The sequence below is a fragment of the Ranitomeya imitator genome, chromosome 3 (genome assembly GCF_032444005.1).
Source record: "Ranitomeya imitator isolate aRanImi1 chromosome 3, aRanImi1.pri, whole genome shotgun sequence".
Lineage (NCBI taxonomy): Eukaryota > Metazoa > Chordata > Amphibia > Anura > Dendrobatidae > Ranitomeya > Ranitomeya imitator.
Genome location: NC_091284.1, coordinates 717,150,434 through 717,167,451, shown reverse-complemented (window position 1 = coordinate 717,167,451; position 17,018 = coordinate 717,150,434). Strand labels below are relative to the sequence as shown.

The 17,018-nt window shown below is 43.9% G+C and overlaps 1 protein-coding gene across 1 annotated transcript in view; it reads right to left on the bottom strand.

Moving 5' to 3' along the window:
* Nucleotides 1-981: 981 nt before the first annotated feature.
* The window catches only part of LOC138670922 (protein D7-like), a 104,526-nt gene continuing 88,489 nt past the window's right edge, over nucleotides 982-17,018 (bottom strand). The window contains exons 2-9 of the mRNA XM_069758710.1: nucleotides 11,862-11,959; nucleotides 10,416-10,542; nucleotides 8,462-8,536; nucleotides 8,302-8,386; nucleotides 8,167-8,225; nucleotides 7,686-7,746; nucleotides 4,894-4,955; nucleotides 982-1,120 (exon numbers count right to left, since the gene is read on the bottom strand). Coding sequence (XP_069614811.1) covers nucleotides 4,913-4,955; nucleotides 7,686-7,746; nucleotides 8,167-8,225; nucleotides 8,302-8,386; nucleotides 8,462-8,536; nucleotides 10,416-10,542; nucleotides 11,862-11,954 — 543 coding nt within the window. The 5' untranslated portion in view covers nucleotides 11,955-11,959 and the 3' untranslated portion in view covers nucleotides 982-1,120; nucleotides 4,894-4,912. The remainder of the gene's footprint in view (nucleotides 1,121-4,893; nucleotides 4,956-7,685; nucleotides 7,747-8,166; nucleotides 8,226-8,301; nucleotides 8,387-8,461; nucleotides 8,537-10,415; nucleotides 10,543-11,861; nucleotides 11,960-17,018) is intronic.

Here is a 17,018-nt window from a genome sequence, read left to right as displayed (position 1 = left end):
AATCCAAGCAGAAAAATCTGCAATGGAATCTGCAATGTGTGCATATACCCTAACTGATACAGCCCTAGACTGCCAGTTCAATGCTCTGCCATTTGGCTGCATCTGTTTACTTTATAGCCAATTTAGTCACTATCCATTGATTCAGTGCCAAGTTACAGATTTTGGCTACGTTCAGACTAGCGTTGTGCTAGTCTGCGTCGGGCGACGCAGCGGTGACGCACGCGTCATGCGCCCCTATGTTTAACATGGGGGACGCATGCGTTTTTGCGTTTTGCGACGCGTGCGTCTTTTTTGCCGCAAGCGGAGGACCAAGAAAACGCAACAAGTTGCATTTTTCTTGCGTCTGATTTTTGGCAAAAAACGACGCACGCGTCGCAAAACGCAGCGTTTTTGGGTGCGTTGCCGACGCAGCGGCGCACAACGCTAGTCTGAACGTAGCCTAAGCGAGTTTAGCCTAAAACTACCAAGGAGAATTGATTCCCTTCCAGTTGTGTTGAATTTAACAATTTCAGTTTTTACAATATTGTTAGTTCAGGGAGGGGGATAGGATTTGTCATGAAAGACATTAGGATGTCAGTGCCGTAACTAACAGGCAATTTACAAATTAGATGAGAAATATAACTAGTCACTGAACAAACAAATTGAAAATGATGCAGTGTTCAAAGATTAAAAAAAAAAACCCCACATAACATTCATTCACATGAATGGGATGTGTGTAAGACTTCATTTTCCATTGTGTATGCCAGTTTTGAAAGTCTACTGCACAAGACTAGAATCTCAGTCTTTGAAAACTAATTAGCCGACATGCTGTGGGTTTGAAATACACAGCTTGTCAATTTGTGCTGCCAATATAAGGAAGAGTTACCCTTTGCCATGGAGTGCGAGATATGAGGCTTCCTTGCACCCTGTTTATCCCCCCTCTCCCCCCCCCCCCCCAAAAAAAAAAAAAAAAAAAAAAACACACACTAAAACACCCATTTGTTTAAAAATTTGTTTATTAGTTTACAAAATGTGTTGATATTAAAATATCATGGTCACTAATAAAATTGGATTTTAAAAAGTTTAAAACAAGTTAAAAGGCTGGTTAAAAAAGTTGCTCATGTCCTCAAGTGTCTTAAACCTAAAGAAAGAAGAAGAGAATCATCAATACAAAGTAAAATGCCACATCTGATCTCATGCAAGTTTATGCTGAGGGAAAAAACATTAGAGACTTACGGTATGAGGAAGAGGGGAGCCAGCATCTCTTTAGGGAAGAGTCCCCTTTGTGACATAACATCCTACTGATGTGGAAGCAGGACCTACAAAGTGCCCTTTTAAGCCTTAGACATCTTGAATTTGTCACAAGTAGGAAGAGATTCAAGTGTTTGAAAGCTGAATGTCTACAGTGGAAGTGCATCTGATGGTTTCAAATCCATTGTTGAATTTTAACTTGTGCTATTGTCCAATTATCTGAAGGCTGTACCCTTCTGCAGCTCTTCATTACCCAAGCCCAACTGGAGTAGGGTTTAGGCAGTCTAGCTACTGTGAGGTTGCCATACAAACCAGATTTTATTTGAGCCCACACCCTCAAGGTAATTCTATGAAGCAGTTTAGCTCTGTGGTGAGCTACACGCTTCACTTTGGTGTTTAATCTGTTGCTGCAGTTTTCTTCACCTTCCTAAAGGTACCTTCACACATAACGATATTGTTAATGATATCGTTGCTTTGTGACGTAGCAACGATATCGTTAAGGAAATCGTTCTGTGTGACAGCGACCAACGATCAGGCCCCTGCTGGGAGATCGTTGGTCGCTGAGGAAAGTCCAGAACTTTATTTCGTCGCTGGACTCCCTGCAGACATCGCTGGATTGGCGTGTGTGACACCGATCCAGCGATGTCTTCACTGGTAACCAGGGTAAACATCGGGTTACTAAGCGCAGGGCCGCGCTTAGTAACCCGATGTTTACCAGCGTAAAAGTAAAAAAAATACCAAACACTACATACTTACCTACCGCTGTCTGTCCCCGGCGCTCTGCTTCTCTGCACTCCTCCTGCACTGGCTGTGAGCGTCGGTCAGCTGGAAAGCAGAGCGGTGACGTCACCGCTCTGCTTTCCGGCCGCTGTGCTCACAGCCAGTGCAGGAGGAGTGCAGAGAAGCAGAGCGCTGGGGACAGACAGCGGTAGGTAAGTATGTAGTGTTTGTTTTTTTTCCACTTTTACGCTGGTAACCAGGGTAAACATCGGGTTACTAAGCGTGGCCATGCGCTTAGTAACCCGATGTTTACCCGGGGACCTCGGGATCGTTGGTCTCTGGAGAGCGGTCTGTGTGACAGCTCTCCAGCGACCAAACAGCGACGCTGCAGCGATCGACAGTTGTCTGTATCGCTGCTGAGTGTGAAGGTACCTTTAAGGTTTAAGAAAGCAGCTGTAATCTGCTCAAATCACTAGTAACATCTACCATGATTGATTAGTGAGGGAAGAGAAGAGTCTGATAAGTGGAAAAAGGGCCCCCACAAGAAAACACGTAGCAATGTTGCCAATGGCACAGTCCAGGCTCCCATTTCATGGAGTGAATACCTGATTTGACAAGTGTTCTTAAGTATGATTAAAGTGCACCATCACTATATCCTGCTTGAAGCGAACGGTCATCAGGATTGTCAAGTAAAATACAGGCATTGTCAGGTTGGTGATTCAACCCAGGTATGATTTTAATCAGATGGTCAGGTTGGTGCTGTTGCATTAGTTTACTTAGCAAAATCCTGATGACAGGTTCGCTATAATCCACACATGTTGCTTGTGCGTGCTTGGCTTGTTGTATGGCATTACTGATCCATTGTAGTGATTAATAAAAAGGTAGTTTGTTACTTTGGTGTTCTGCAGCAAGATTACAGATTGATGCTAGTTACAGACTTGCCTTTTAAAGAAAGTAAGCAGAAAGTGGGAGGGAAAAAAAATAAATAAATACATGCCTTACAAGTCTGAAAAGCTAGCCATGGTATAGAGGAGTAGACTGACCATACACATCATGCAATTAAAGGCAACCTGTCCCGAGTCACATGAATCAGACATTGGCTCTATTGCCACCATGTCGATTTTACTCTGAAACTTCAGAGCATACCCACTTTATGAAGCCAATTGGCACATAGGAAGAGATTGGTTAGGCTAGGGGGAGCATGTCTGGCTGCAGTGTTTCAGTAGAGCTGTCATCCTGTGCCTGCCAGGATGCCAATAACTTCTAGGACCTTCAACCCCTTCATGACCACCAACAGAACCTAAAACAGATCTAAACAAATTAGACTGCCTGATGGGTCAATATTTGGCAGTGTACGACTACAGCCAGCACCACTAAACCCTTTAATGCCGTCTAGTGACTGACATCCTCTCAATATATTCAAAATTGCTGTTGACCATCTACATGACAGTGTTCTGTTTTAAAGTGGCATCACTTTGGGTTTTTACAATATAGGTCCCTTAACCCCTTCAAGACATATGACATTACTACATGTCAGTCTTCCCTGTAATGCAGGCTCCGGCACTGAGCCCCTATTTCTGACAGGTGGATTTCATCAGCTCTCAACAGGGTTGCAGAATTGATCAGACGATCGCAGCTTTAAGGGCATGTTTCCATGTTCAGCATTTGCAGTGCTTTGGATGCAGCTCCATCCAAAGCGCTGCTGGCTTTTGTACGCACGGCGATTCTGCCTGTGTTCATTGAACACATGCTGAACCACCGCATCCTATACATAGGATGGTGCTATTTATCTTGGAGACTGAGCGTCTCCTCAAGATAGACATGCTGTGGTCTATAGAGACGCACCATATATGCAGGTCTGCCACCTGCGTCTTTAAATGCATAGCGGAGATGGGATTTCATAAAATCCCCTTCACTATACTGCAACATCTGGATGCAGTGTCCAATCCACAATGTTTACTGATCATGGAACCATACCCCAAGTCTCCAATGGAAGCTATTGGGGCAAGTAGAAAAGAGGTTTTTTAAAGTTAAGATCTAAAAGGTGTAATGAGAATTTTATATATATATATATATATATATATATATATATATATATATATATATATATATATATATATATATATAGTTATGGCTAAGGGGGAGCAAAAAAAGTAAAACTTCATGCAGAAAGTGGCCTGGGAGTGAAGGGGTTAGAGTCAAAAATATAATTTACTAAGCTTACCTTGAAGAGAATTATGCCTACAGTTTTAAACCTAGCATCCTAACAATAAAACATTTTGCAGATGGTGCTCCTATAAAGCAGGCATAAGGAAAAAAATGTGAACTATGTAATTTTATTACGTAGATCTGGGAATTTATTCTGAACTGGATGGACAGATGTCTTTTCGGGCTTGCCATGTTACCCATTGTGTGGTATGACTATCAGAATTAGAGGGATAATTTTCAGAGTTTGAGAACTTCAGAAGTTTATATCTTGCTTTAAAAATTTTTAACCTATAGTTTGGTAAAAGTTAGGGACAGCAAGTGGAAGATTCTTCTTAAGCGAGATGGTTGTCTGACTAACTGCACTTACCTCCTCCATGACCACATGTTTAAAGGGACAATTTTATATGGCAAGTGCCACTTGTCAATTTTTTCCCCACAGGGGGAACTTTGAGCAGTGCACCCATTTTTACATGGTTTGTGGGGTGTTCAGCTATCTCCATACATGTACCATGGTTAGTGCCGAGAATTTCTTACTCTGGCCCAACTGGAGTAGTTTCTGGTAGCTTAAGAAGTGCACTTAGTGAAGTAAGCACTTGAGTAAGATTCGCCTAGTTAATGCTGGCGCATAAAATGTCAATTGTAATTCATCCCTTTGCACGTTACCGTAGATACTACGGGTAAAGTGTCATGTTCCTTTAAAATTTTTAGGCAAGCATATTGCTTCTTTAAACTTACTTCTTATCAGTGCCCATAACTACTTCTTCCAGCGACGATTAGCCTTCCCATGAGCACCAAGGCTGCAAGATAAAAGGCGATTATGAAATACATGTAGGGCCAGTGTCTAAGAATAAGCCACTTCTTTTGCTGGTCTGATACCAGCAGCCATGCAGGATCTGATACCAGGGAAGGCTGCAATAAATATGAGTATGTAGAGAATAATCCCAATGCCATGCCGAGTTGATACAATGGGATAGCATTTTGTGACCTCATAGTAGAGAGACTACTTTTAGGGTAAGTTCATGCAGGACATTTTTTCGCTCTGTATGCTAATTTTCAGCTGCTTTTTACAATACCAGCAAAAGCCTATGAGGCTTCAGAAGTCTCATACACATTGGTTTTTGACCAGTATTTTGTGCTTTGCTTGCTGCATTTTGGACATAGGCCATGCCACTTTTAGCGTTTTCACCCGCTTGAACGGGTGTTGGGAAAAAAAAAAAAAAAAAAAAAAAAAAAGTGCAGCAAAAGACGCAGGTATCATTACTTGCTACGTTTTTGCTGCTGAAAAATCCAAGGACATTAGCATGGACAAAAAAAAAAAAACCCACCAAATATGCACCTAAACCGGTGTTTGACGCAGCGTCTTCCCTGCCAAGAAGATCAGGTTTTGCTGCAGAAAAAAAAAAAAAAAAAAAGCGCAAAAACACCCAGTGTGAAGTTACCCTTAGTCACAATGTTGTGCTGGAATGATTCAATTGGGCAACACTGAGAACATATTGTTAGTATGTATTTAAGGGTTAGCATTACCAAGTGTTCCTGGAGTTTGTGCCCTTTGAAGGCTGAGGTTTAGGCAATGTCTGTCTGAAGCTTGAGAAGTTGACCTGTACTATACATTCACATTTAGTGGGCAGGGGTGATCAGATTACTATTTTAGTTTTACCATGTGTCCAGGGTTTGTGCAAACCCAGAAAGTTAGACAGTCCTGAAGAGTCATCAAATAAAGGAGCAATGAAATGCATAGGGACTACATGAGCCATAACCACCATGATCACGTTACGTGTTCCATTTTAAGATATCAATAAATAAGTGTTTAAATTTATCACACAGCAAGATGTGCATTCTAGTAGTCCATTTGTGTTTATATTCCCATAATACTTGGCTTTTGCTGTAGAAGGTTAGTGAATTTTTAGGTCAAACCTGTGATATGAAGTGAGGTAGTGTGTATTTTCAGGCAAATATAGGACGCTTCAGTAGACCATCAACTCCTTCACCACATGAAGTACATCAAGAGTAGTGTTCTTGACTGATGCGGGCTCACATCTTCCCATACACATGATTGCTTATTTAATCAGCCGTCATGTGCCTTAAAGAGCTGTGGGTGTAGCAGAGTTCAGGCTGTGGCTGTTAAATCCTGTGGGGGGCACATTCCATAGACCTATTGGTGTGCGGTTTACTAAGACCCCTGTGCCTGTCATTATGTTCCTCCTGTGATTGTGAGCCCATGGCTGGCATTCATAGGAATTAGTGATTTCCACTATACATAGCAGTACTAATGCACTATGTATAGCACAAGCAATCAGATGATCGTAGGCTCGAGTCCTTTAAGGACAACTATTAAATACAGTAAAAAAAAAGTTTATGATTTAAGATAATTAGTTCTAATAAACATGTTTGATGTTTCAAAAGAAGGTTTAAGGGTATGTTCACACGTTCAGGATTTCCATCCTTTTTTTTTCAGGACTTTTTTTAAAAAACTGCAGCTCTTGGCAGAAAACGCAGGTCCTTTTTTTGTCCTTTTTTGATGCGTTTTTGATGCGTTTTTGATGCGTTTTTTTATCCTTTTTTTACTGTGTGTTTCCTAGGAAGCTTTTTAGGGCTAAAATGGCTGAAAATACCCTAACCCTACCCCTAACCCTATTCTAACCTTAGTGAAAAAAAAAAAAAAAAAAAAAAAAAAATTCTTAATTTTTTTATTGTCCCTACCAATGGGGGTGACAAAGTGGGGGGGGGGTGTCATTTACTATTTTTTTATTTTGATCACTGAGAGGTTATATCTCAGTGATCAAAATGCACTTTGGAGCGAATCTGCCGGCCGGCAGATTCGGCGGGCGCACTGCGCATGCGCCCGCCATTTTGCAAGATGGCGGCGCCCAGGGAGAAGACGGCCGGACGGACACCGGGACGCCGGGTAAGTATAAGGGGGGGAGATTAGGGCACGGGGGGGCATCGGAGCACTGGGGGGGGGGGCATCGGAGCACGGGGGGCGGGCATCGGAGCACGGGGGGGCAGCCACACTCCGCCCACGCACTTCCGCCCGCTCCCCCGCACTTCCTGCTGCAGCGGTTCTGCACATCAAATCGCAGTAAAACCCGCAGATATATTTTTGATCTGCGGGTTTTACTGCGATTTTGACCTCACAATGGAGGTCTATGGGTGCAGAACCGCTGCGGTTCAGGAAGAAGAATTGACATGCTCCTTCTTTTTTCCGGGAGCTATTCAGCGCAGCTTTTTTTTTACAATTTCCGGACCATGTGCACAGTGTGTCCTGTTTTCCATAGGGTACAGTGTACTGTACCCTGCATGGAAAACAGCTGCGGAACCGCAGCGGCAAAACCGCCGCGGTTCCGCAGTAAAAAACGCACTGTGTGAACATGGCCTAAGAGTCCCTGCTTTAGAGGGTGGTACAGACTGTATAGGGGCATTCTCTATCTAGATTCCAGGGTAGTTCATAACAGGAAGGCTAGGGAAGTAGTGGAGACTGTTGTAGTGCAGCTTCCCCTTCAAAGTGCATTAAGAATCCAGTACTTTACCTAGGCCATTCTTCCTCGTTTGGATACACAGGTTCTTGTTTTTTTGCAGCTCCAGATCCACCTTAAAACAAACAAAAAAAAAAAAAACCACACAGAAGTAGTTACCTTTAAGAACCCATCTATCTAAAGCCTCCAGACCTCCCTGTCAACATCCTTTCCCCAATCAGTTGCCTCAATTTATACTGACCCACCTTCTAACTAGAGACAGCCATTTCATAGCATCAACACCCCTCTCCCACACCCCCATAATAAGTTTACACCTGGATTAAGTAGTATAAAGCACATTTTGAGGTGCTGAGAGACTTGTCTTGCATTGAGGTCAGAGTTGTAATGCATTATTTTTTCCCCATTGCTGATCTCCTACTATTCTGAAGAGGACAACCTTGTCCCTAGAGGACAATTTTATGGCAAGGTTTCACTGTATAGGTCCAAATATTTTATGATGTAGGCCCCTATTGAACTAGGAAAGCTGGACCCATACCTGCATAGGAGGGTGACACAGGGCTACTTGGCACTGTAGGTTTCCAGGTATTTTGGGGGCTATTGGGACAAAACAGATTAATTAGGGAATGAAAGAAAAGAGAATTCCACCACCCCATAGACAAGTTCTGCTGACCTGGTTGGAGATCGCACAGCTTCTTGTGCCATGTAAGGCTGATAGTTGCCAAATTCATTTAAAACAAATGGAGCAGATGACTCTTCTGTTATAGATGCAAAAGAAGATTATCTTATAAAGTGCTGCGTCCTGTGGACCGCTTGTCCTAGTGCATGCTTACCTTCATCCCAGTTCTCCTCACATGGAGGGCTCTGCCACTTAGAGACGGGCTCTGCTTTCTGCATCACTGCATCATCTGTCAAGAAAATACAACTTTGCTTAGAACTGTAGATGCATGGTTACATTAAAACAAGTGTTAATGAATAGAAAAGGGGAGGGAACAAAAAAAAAAAAAAGCGTACCCGATTTTATTTTACAAGATAAAGACAAACATTGAATTTAAGGCCATGTTCACACAGTGCGTTTTTTTCTGCGGAACCGCAGCGTTTTTGCCGCTGCGGTTCCGCAGCTGTTTTCCATGCAGGGTACAGTACACTGTACCCTATGGAAAACAGGAACCACTGTGCACATGATGCGGGAATCGGGAAAAAAAGCCGCGCTGAATAGCCGCGGTAAAAAAGTACCACCATGTCACTTCTTTTTTCGGAGCCGCAGCGGTTCTGCACCCATAGACCTCCATTGTGAGGTCAAACCCGCAGATCAAAAATATATCTGCGGGTTTTATTGCGGTTTGTGGTGCCGAACCGCTGCAGCAGGAAGTGCGGGGAAGCGGGCGGAAGTGCGTGGGCGGAGTGTGGCTGCCCCGATCCCACCCCCCCCATGCTCCGATGCCCCCCCGTGCTCCGATGCCCCACCCCCCGTGCTCCGATGCCCCCCCCGTGCCCCGATCTCCCCCCTTATACTTACCCGGCCTCCCGATGTCCGTCCGGCCGTCTTCTCCCTGGGTGCCGCCATCTTGCAAAACGGTGGGCGCATGCGCAGTGCGCCCGCCGAATCTGCCGGCCGGCCGATTCGTTCCAAAGTGCATTTTGATCACTGAGATATAACCTCTCAGTGATCAAAATAAAAAAAATAGTAAATGACAACCCCCCCCCCCCCCCCTTTGTCACCCCCATAGGTAGGGACAATAAAAAAAATTAAGAATTTATTTTTTATTTTTTTTCCCACTAAGGTTAGAATAGGGTTAGGGGTAGGGTATTTTCAGCCATTTTAACCCTAAAAAACTTCCTAGAAAACACAGACTCTGCATAGAAAACTGCATAAAAAAAGCATCAAAAAAAAAAAAAAAAGGACCTGCGTTTTCTGCAAAGAGCTGCGGTTTCAGTCCTGAAAAAAAAAAAAAAAAGGATGGAAATCAGGAACGTGTGAACATACCCTAACATGGACATTAGTGTCTGAGGTCAGTTTCCAAGTAGTGCCAGTGCTACTGTGTCTCCCCTCAGGACAGCAAAAGTTCAATTCACTACTTTGTAGTGGCCTCTATTGAGAGATGCAGATACAGGACTATTAATTTTGTACTAGGGGCTCATTAACAGGTAGCTAGCTGCTTACTACCTACCACTGGTGTCATGTTGCCAGTAGTGGAAGTCACAGAAGCGGGCTGACCACTTTGCGCCAGCAGAGATTTGCACTGGCCTGAACAGGTAGCTAGTAAGCAGCTAGTTACCGGTTAGTGGGCCCCTAGTACAAAATAGTCCTATAACGCTACTTGGCAATACAGAAGGCCACGCTATCAATAAGAATTACTGTATATAATATTGGACAACCCCTACAAAAAAAAAAAAACCCTAGGACACATACTGGCCAGATTAAAAGTTTCAGCGGAATCAGCCTGCTGAATGGTTGCCTAAAGAGATCTTGCAATATGCATCTGGGAAAAGCTACCAGACATACTGTTGCCAGAGGTACAGGCGTAGCGGCCACCTAGCCTAAGGAACTAATAAGATAAGACCATAGCATAAGCAATGGAATGAAACTGAAAGAAGATTAGATTTTTTTTTTTTTGACAGTGAGTGGAACAGGCTGCTTCAAGAGATAGCGAGTTCTCCTTCAATGGAAGTCTTCAGACAGAGGCTGGTCAGACACCTGTTTGAGATGGGTTAGTGATTCCTTCATTGAGCAGGGGGCTAGACATAATGACCCTTCCAGCTATGATTTTATGATAGAGTATTTACCAGGGATAGGTGCCAGAGTACATTTACTCTCACAGCTTTCCATGTGCAAGTCAAGCTCTGGCTTGGGCATCCTATGACGAGCATTGAATGGACAGATAGCCAGCACCTTCGCTATGGCTTTGTTATTCTGCAAAGAAAAAAAAAAAAAAAATGAATAAATATGGGATTAAGGCAAGGAACCCTCCTGCCAGTATACAAGTACATAGTTTTTTTGTCCAATAATGAACAAAGTTGAAATTAGCCTCCACATATTGTGCAAGGCATCAACCATTCTAGTTATGAGGAAGCACTTGTGCATAGCAGTTTAGCTTATGATCTACTTGAATAAAGCGCCAAAAAGAAAACGCTTTAACACAGCTAAGGTGACAGACAGACATGGGTACACCCAGAAATAGTGGGGTGGGGGGAAACCCACACCTAATAGAACCTCTGTCACAGATCCCAGGGAAGATACCTCAATCATCCCCACCACTCACACCAATTTGTCATGAACCAGGTTGTTTGGTTGCCCCTGGTTCCTTTCTGAAGGGATCTATCTATATCCCACTTCTGGTTTGGAACTTGCGGCTCTCTGGCGCCCCTTACCCTCAGGTCAGACAGGGTACTGTGCCTAGGATAATTAGTCACCAGAAAGGCTGCCTTACTTTTTACTGGCTAATGGGTATGCGGCAGCGAGGGCAATACAACTACTGCCACTCAGGTGGGAATAATAATCATCAACACTGTCCGTCGCTACAAAGTCTCCCAAATGCCTAGGACAAATCCGCTGCCACCAGCTCTGATTTCTTAATTAATGGGTCCAGAGGAAAAATAAAAGAAAGGGCATGAGAGGTTGTGACAAGACAGCAACATGAAGACAGACCCCAATAGTGATATGATAGAACCATTAGCATGGAACATGAAATATTGGCGACAGCAGGCATCCAGAGTTTTGTTCTGAAAGTATTAAGAGTTTGCTTACACTTCTAAATAATTGGTCCCATTCTCATCCAGTGGGACAATTTCTCACCTGCCATCTGTTTACACTTTTTTTTTTTTTTTACAGTTTATGCTACAGAATTATAGTGCATCTATAAGACTTAAATGCCATACTGATGGTCCATATGACATGTGATTTTTCCTTCATGCCAAATAAAGCACTTTTTTTTAAAGCACTATATATTATATCTGCACTGCCCCATTGAACAACATTGGTCAGAGTGCAATCTGATTGCACCCATCTGTTTTATACACAAGTGTGAGTGAGGCCTAACCATTACCACTACTGGCCCTTAGAGATTCCGCTGCGTGAAAATTGAGGCATCGCAGTAGTTATTAGCTATAGTACACAAGTTACAGCCAAGTGGTTTATTACAGTATATAACACTGGACATCACCCAACATGGGACCTTACAAAGACAGTCTCATTCACAAAACCTTCAGTACACATGTTTATATGAACATTACCTCTCTGCATTTTACAAGATGATATGGAAATCTGCTTGTACGAATCATATGATTCTTGTCGTATGGGCACTGGAGAAGACTTTCTGAATCCATGAGAACTAGAGGAATATAGAGTAGAGTCATTAAGCTACATTCAAAATATAATATGCGAGTACAACCACAGCACAATTCAGTTTAATCAGGTATTCCACTCCACCTGTTTAGTGCACTGATGAACATGAGGCCTTGGGGTATGTGCACACACTGCGGAATGGTGTGCGGATTTTTCTGCACTGATTTTGGTAAATCCGCACTGTGGATTTACCACAGTTTGTGCGGATTCCTGTTGAAGAGCAGGTGTAAACTGCTGCGGAATCAGCACAAAGAATTGACATGCTGTGGAATATTAACCGCTGCGTTTCCGCAAGTTTTTTTTCCGCAGCATGTGCACTGTGGATTTTGGTTCCCATGGTATTGTAAACTCATGGAAAACTGCTGCAGATCCATAGCATCAAATCCGCTGCGGATCTGCAGCAAAATCTGCAGTGTGTGCATATAGCCTTAGCGATCTCATGACTCCATACACCCTTTGTGAGGCCAAAAGGCTCAGTGCATTGTTCTGCACATCCATGCCTCCCTCACTGACAGCACTGGATCATGTAACGTCTGCAGAGTAAGGCTATGTGCACACGATGTGGATTTTGCTGCAGATCCACAGCAGTTTCCCCATGCGTTTACAGTTCAATGTAAACGTATGGGGAAAAAAAAACAAAAAAAAAAAACATGGGAACGCAGCCGTTTACATTCCGCAGCATGTCACTTCTTTTGTGCGTTTTCCGCAGCGGATTTACAACTGCCCTTATGGAAAACCACAGGAAAGCCACAATACATCTGCAGCGGATTTCTCAAATCTGCTGGAATCCGCTGCGGAAAAATCCGCAGTGGACCCAGACTACGTGTGCACATAGCCTAAGTTTAGGGTTGAGCGACCTTTACTTTTATAGGGTCGGGTTTCACGAAACCCGACTTTTTCAAGAGTCGGGTCGAGTGAAATCGGCCAATCCTATAAAAAAGTCGGGGTCGGGGTCGGCCGAAATCCAATGCAGTGCATTGGGTTTCCATGGTTCCCAGGGTCTGAAGGAGCGGAAACTCTCCTTCAGGCCCTGCGATCCATATTTTAGTGTAAAATAAAGAATTAAAATAAAAAAATATCGCAATACTTACCCTCTGACGCGCCATGGTACTAACCGGGAACCTTCCTTCCTTAGAATCAGCCTTCCAGGACCTTGCGGTGACGTCGCGGCTTGTGATTGGCCACGCGGCTGCCCATGTGACCGCTCGCGCGACCAATAACAAGCCGCGACGTCACCGAAGGTCCTGGAAGGGCTGATTCTTGGGAAGGAAGGCTGCCGGAAAGAAGCAGGGCGCGTCCGAGGGTGAGTATATTCCTATTAGGTATGATTCTAAGGAAGAAAGGTTCCCGGTTAGTACCAGGGTGCGTCAGAGGGTAAGTATTGCGATATTTTTTATTTTAATTCTTTATTTTACACTTAAATCTGAATTCCAATACCAATTCACGATATCTTAAACATATCGGGAATCGGTATCGGAATTCCGATTCTAGATTCAAAAGATCGCCGACTTCATGGCTGACCCCACACAGGGGTCGGGTCGGGTTTCATGAAACCCGACCTTGCCAAAAGTCGGCGACTTTTGAATATTTTCGACCCGTTTCGCTCAACCCCACCTAAGTTACAATATTTATAGAAAGACAGCCGCACAATGAAGACTTGAAGGATATGCAAAAAGTATTCTCCCTTTATTTGTGCGTACAGACATCACCAGGTGCTCAATAACGTATAAAGGATTTGGCGGACAATAAGGTTAACGTTTTGACCAGGGATGGTCTTTGTCAAAACCTCACTTCAGTAAAGGTAAAGGATGTGCAAGGAAGAAAGACTTAGTCCGGTATGGGCAGTGCCTGTAGGAGCATTGAAGCGCTATGTCCATCTCATTGGCGACTGCATCACCAATGCAGAGACTGCAATTTCTCACAAGATTTTGCAATGTATTACTAGCTGGGGCAGCATCGGTGACCCTGCGCAGGAACGCTGGTAGGTGAGGATACTGCGATTTTTTTTATTTTTAACATTATATCTTGTTACTATTGATGCTGCATAGGCAGCGTCAATAGTAAAAAGATAAAGAGCGATGGGAAATTCTTCCACGCATGCTCAGTTTGAAAAGACGGGACCCGTCACTGGATTCCTGCTTTTCACAGTCAGCGATGCATCCTGCGCCCATAGGCTTCCATTGTAGCCAGTGACGGGCAGCGCAGGATGCATCGCTGACCGATTTTCCAACGTGCAAAAAAAAAAAAAAAAAAAAAACACGTTCAATCCACGCTGGGTTCTCTAGTTTTATGACCACTACGTACCTCCAAGAGAAACTTCGAGTATTTACACCTTTTATATGGCTTTAAAAACTATTTAAAAATAGATTTGGATTAGTTTAAAATAGCTCCACCATGGAGCACAACATTGTCCACATAACAAAAGAAGTTCTGAGCAATGTTAACTGTCCGTTAGATAAAAACTTTAGATTTTTACCTGGTGCAGTATAAGCGGTAAAGTCCACAGTTCCCTTTAGCCGATCTTTATAAAAGTCCAAATGTGGAAGAATGCGGCTTCGGTGGAGTTTCTTTCTTCTTCCGCTTTCCCGTGAGAGCTATACAACAACGCTTAGTCGCTGCCAGTAGTGGGCGAGCACAGGGCTGGTTGCCGCCGGCCGGGGCACTGCCTGGAGCCCGCTCACGGGAAAGCGGAAGAAGAAAGAAACTCCACCGAAGCCGCATTCTTCAACATTTGGACTTTTATAAAGCGACTAAAGGGAACTGTGGCGATTACTAATCCTAGGCACATACCCCAACGCTACAGAAGTTCCCCTCATTCAGACTTGTTTTTCAAGGCTATAACATGTACCCATTGTAGTTTATGGGGTTAACGCATCAGATGCCACACAGCGAGAGTGGACACAAGTGTTAAGCACTGATGAAACAGCTTTATCAGTTTATTTTTTTCTTTTGCATTAAAGGCGTGGCATCAGACTTGTTTATCCCCTAAACTACAATTTGTAGGCTTAAAATTCATGAGAAACGAGAGCCAATAAGGCCACGTTCACACAGTCAGTACTTGTGCGCTAACATAAGGAGTGGGTGAATACAGAAGTGGTGATATGTTTTTATTATACTTTCTCGGATTGTAAGGAAAAAAAGAAAAACCTCCCCTAGAGAGGCAAAATACTGACCAAAAACCTGAACATGTGACTGCAGACTTATGAACACCCACTCCCCTCCCCCAACACATGCACTGTAGGGATTTACCAGTTTCAGACCCAAGAATGGAGCGCATGTGAGTTCTACATGGGTTCTATCTCACTCTCCATACACTGGTACAGAGCGAGGTCATGCCTCCATTTGGCCTGGGTCTGAAACCAGCAATTGCCCACAACGCATGCACTGGGGACGTGGATTCGTAAGTCTGCAGTCACACAGAGGAAGGGGAATTTCTGTAATGTTAGATCCAAAGGAGAAAGAAGCCTTGAATTCACACACAGTGAGAAATATACATTATAGCCATGTTATACAGCCAGCTTACCGCTCCAGAAACCTACATGTAAGGAGTGAAAAGTGCAACATGCACCTCCCAACAGTTTCCTATGGCAAGCAGGACAATATAGGAGATCAAGAGGGTTTTAAAAGAGAAAATTGCTAAACAGCATCATGGGCTGTATAAATGCATCTTAAACAGTAGAGAACCCATATAATAACCACATGTCAAATCCAAGGACCCCATTTGTGCTTACCTAGAGGGGAGGACACTGAGCTCTTAAAAACAGGATAGTGATAAAGCAGAGGGGCGCTGCTCAGCTATAAACCGCTGCCTTCCTGCTCATTGGCTGCGCTAGAATTACCATAATCTCCAGACTAAACGCTCCAGCCCTAGGCCTCTGTCTATGGGTCTGGCGCCATATTTCATGTAGTATTGAGTATAGTTTCACAAAGTAGCAAATTAGTATATATCCATATAGACATAATTTTTTTTTAAGAAAGCTTGTATTTTTTTTTTTTTTGCGTCATCATGAGTTGTATTTTTCAGTGGCATCAGGAGTGGACATATCATTGGTGCAACCTGTGTGGCTGCGCCGGGACCCCAGAGGTAAGGGGGCCCATTTCTACCTCCAAAGCAGGTGCAATTTTGCATGTTTAGCAGCTCTTGGGCAGCAAAGGGCCCATATATTGTTCATGCACAGGGGCCCTTTTCTGTCTGTGTCCGCCAGTGACTGGCATATAACATATTGGTCACACTTTATTAAAGGGAACCTGTCACATGATTAATACTGTCCAAACCATGGGCAGCATGAAAGACACCAATAGAAACAATTGGTGAAGGTACCGAAAAATATAAGATAAATAAACAGAAAAAATCTGTCAATTATGTAATGTACCACCTAATACTAGAGGCGCATCTAGGGAGGGGCACCCAGACGCAGCTGGCAAGGGGGCGCAGTTGGGCAGCCTAATGCAGTGGTCCGAAGTGTCTCCCCGAAGTCTGCATTCTGCCGCCCCCAGACTGGAAGTTGTGAGTTCTTTGAGCCAGCTGTCAAGTTGACAGCCGGTGCACAGAAGATGCAGCATGCCGGCATCTAACAGACACGAATACAATTGAAGCTATGCCCACCGGGTCAGAGCAACGCCAACAGTGTGATCATACCATGTGATTACGCTGCTGATGTCACTTGCCAGCGCTGCAGAGGTGCAGATGGGTGGTAAGTACAGAAGTGAGGGGCAATTATTTATTCAGGAGGCTCAGCATAAGGCCGGGATCACACACAGGGAGATACGGCCGAGTCTCTCAGGTTAAAACTAAGCTCTGGCACCGACACTTCGGAGCGGAGCGTGCAGCCGCATAGCAATACATGGAGCCGCATGCTCCACTCCGGAGTGCTGGTGCAGAGCTTGTTTTTAACCTGCGAGACTCGGCCGTATCTTGCTGTAGTGTGACTCTGGCCTAAGGCAAATATTTTTATTTGACAGCATTATAATTACACTGCTATCTTTAACGGCATCGTGTTGTAAGAAGATGAACCGGACTGTGGGGTACATCTCTTTCGCCGGTT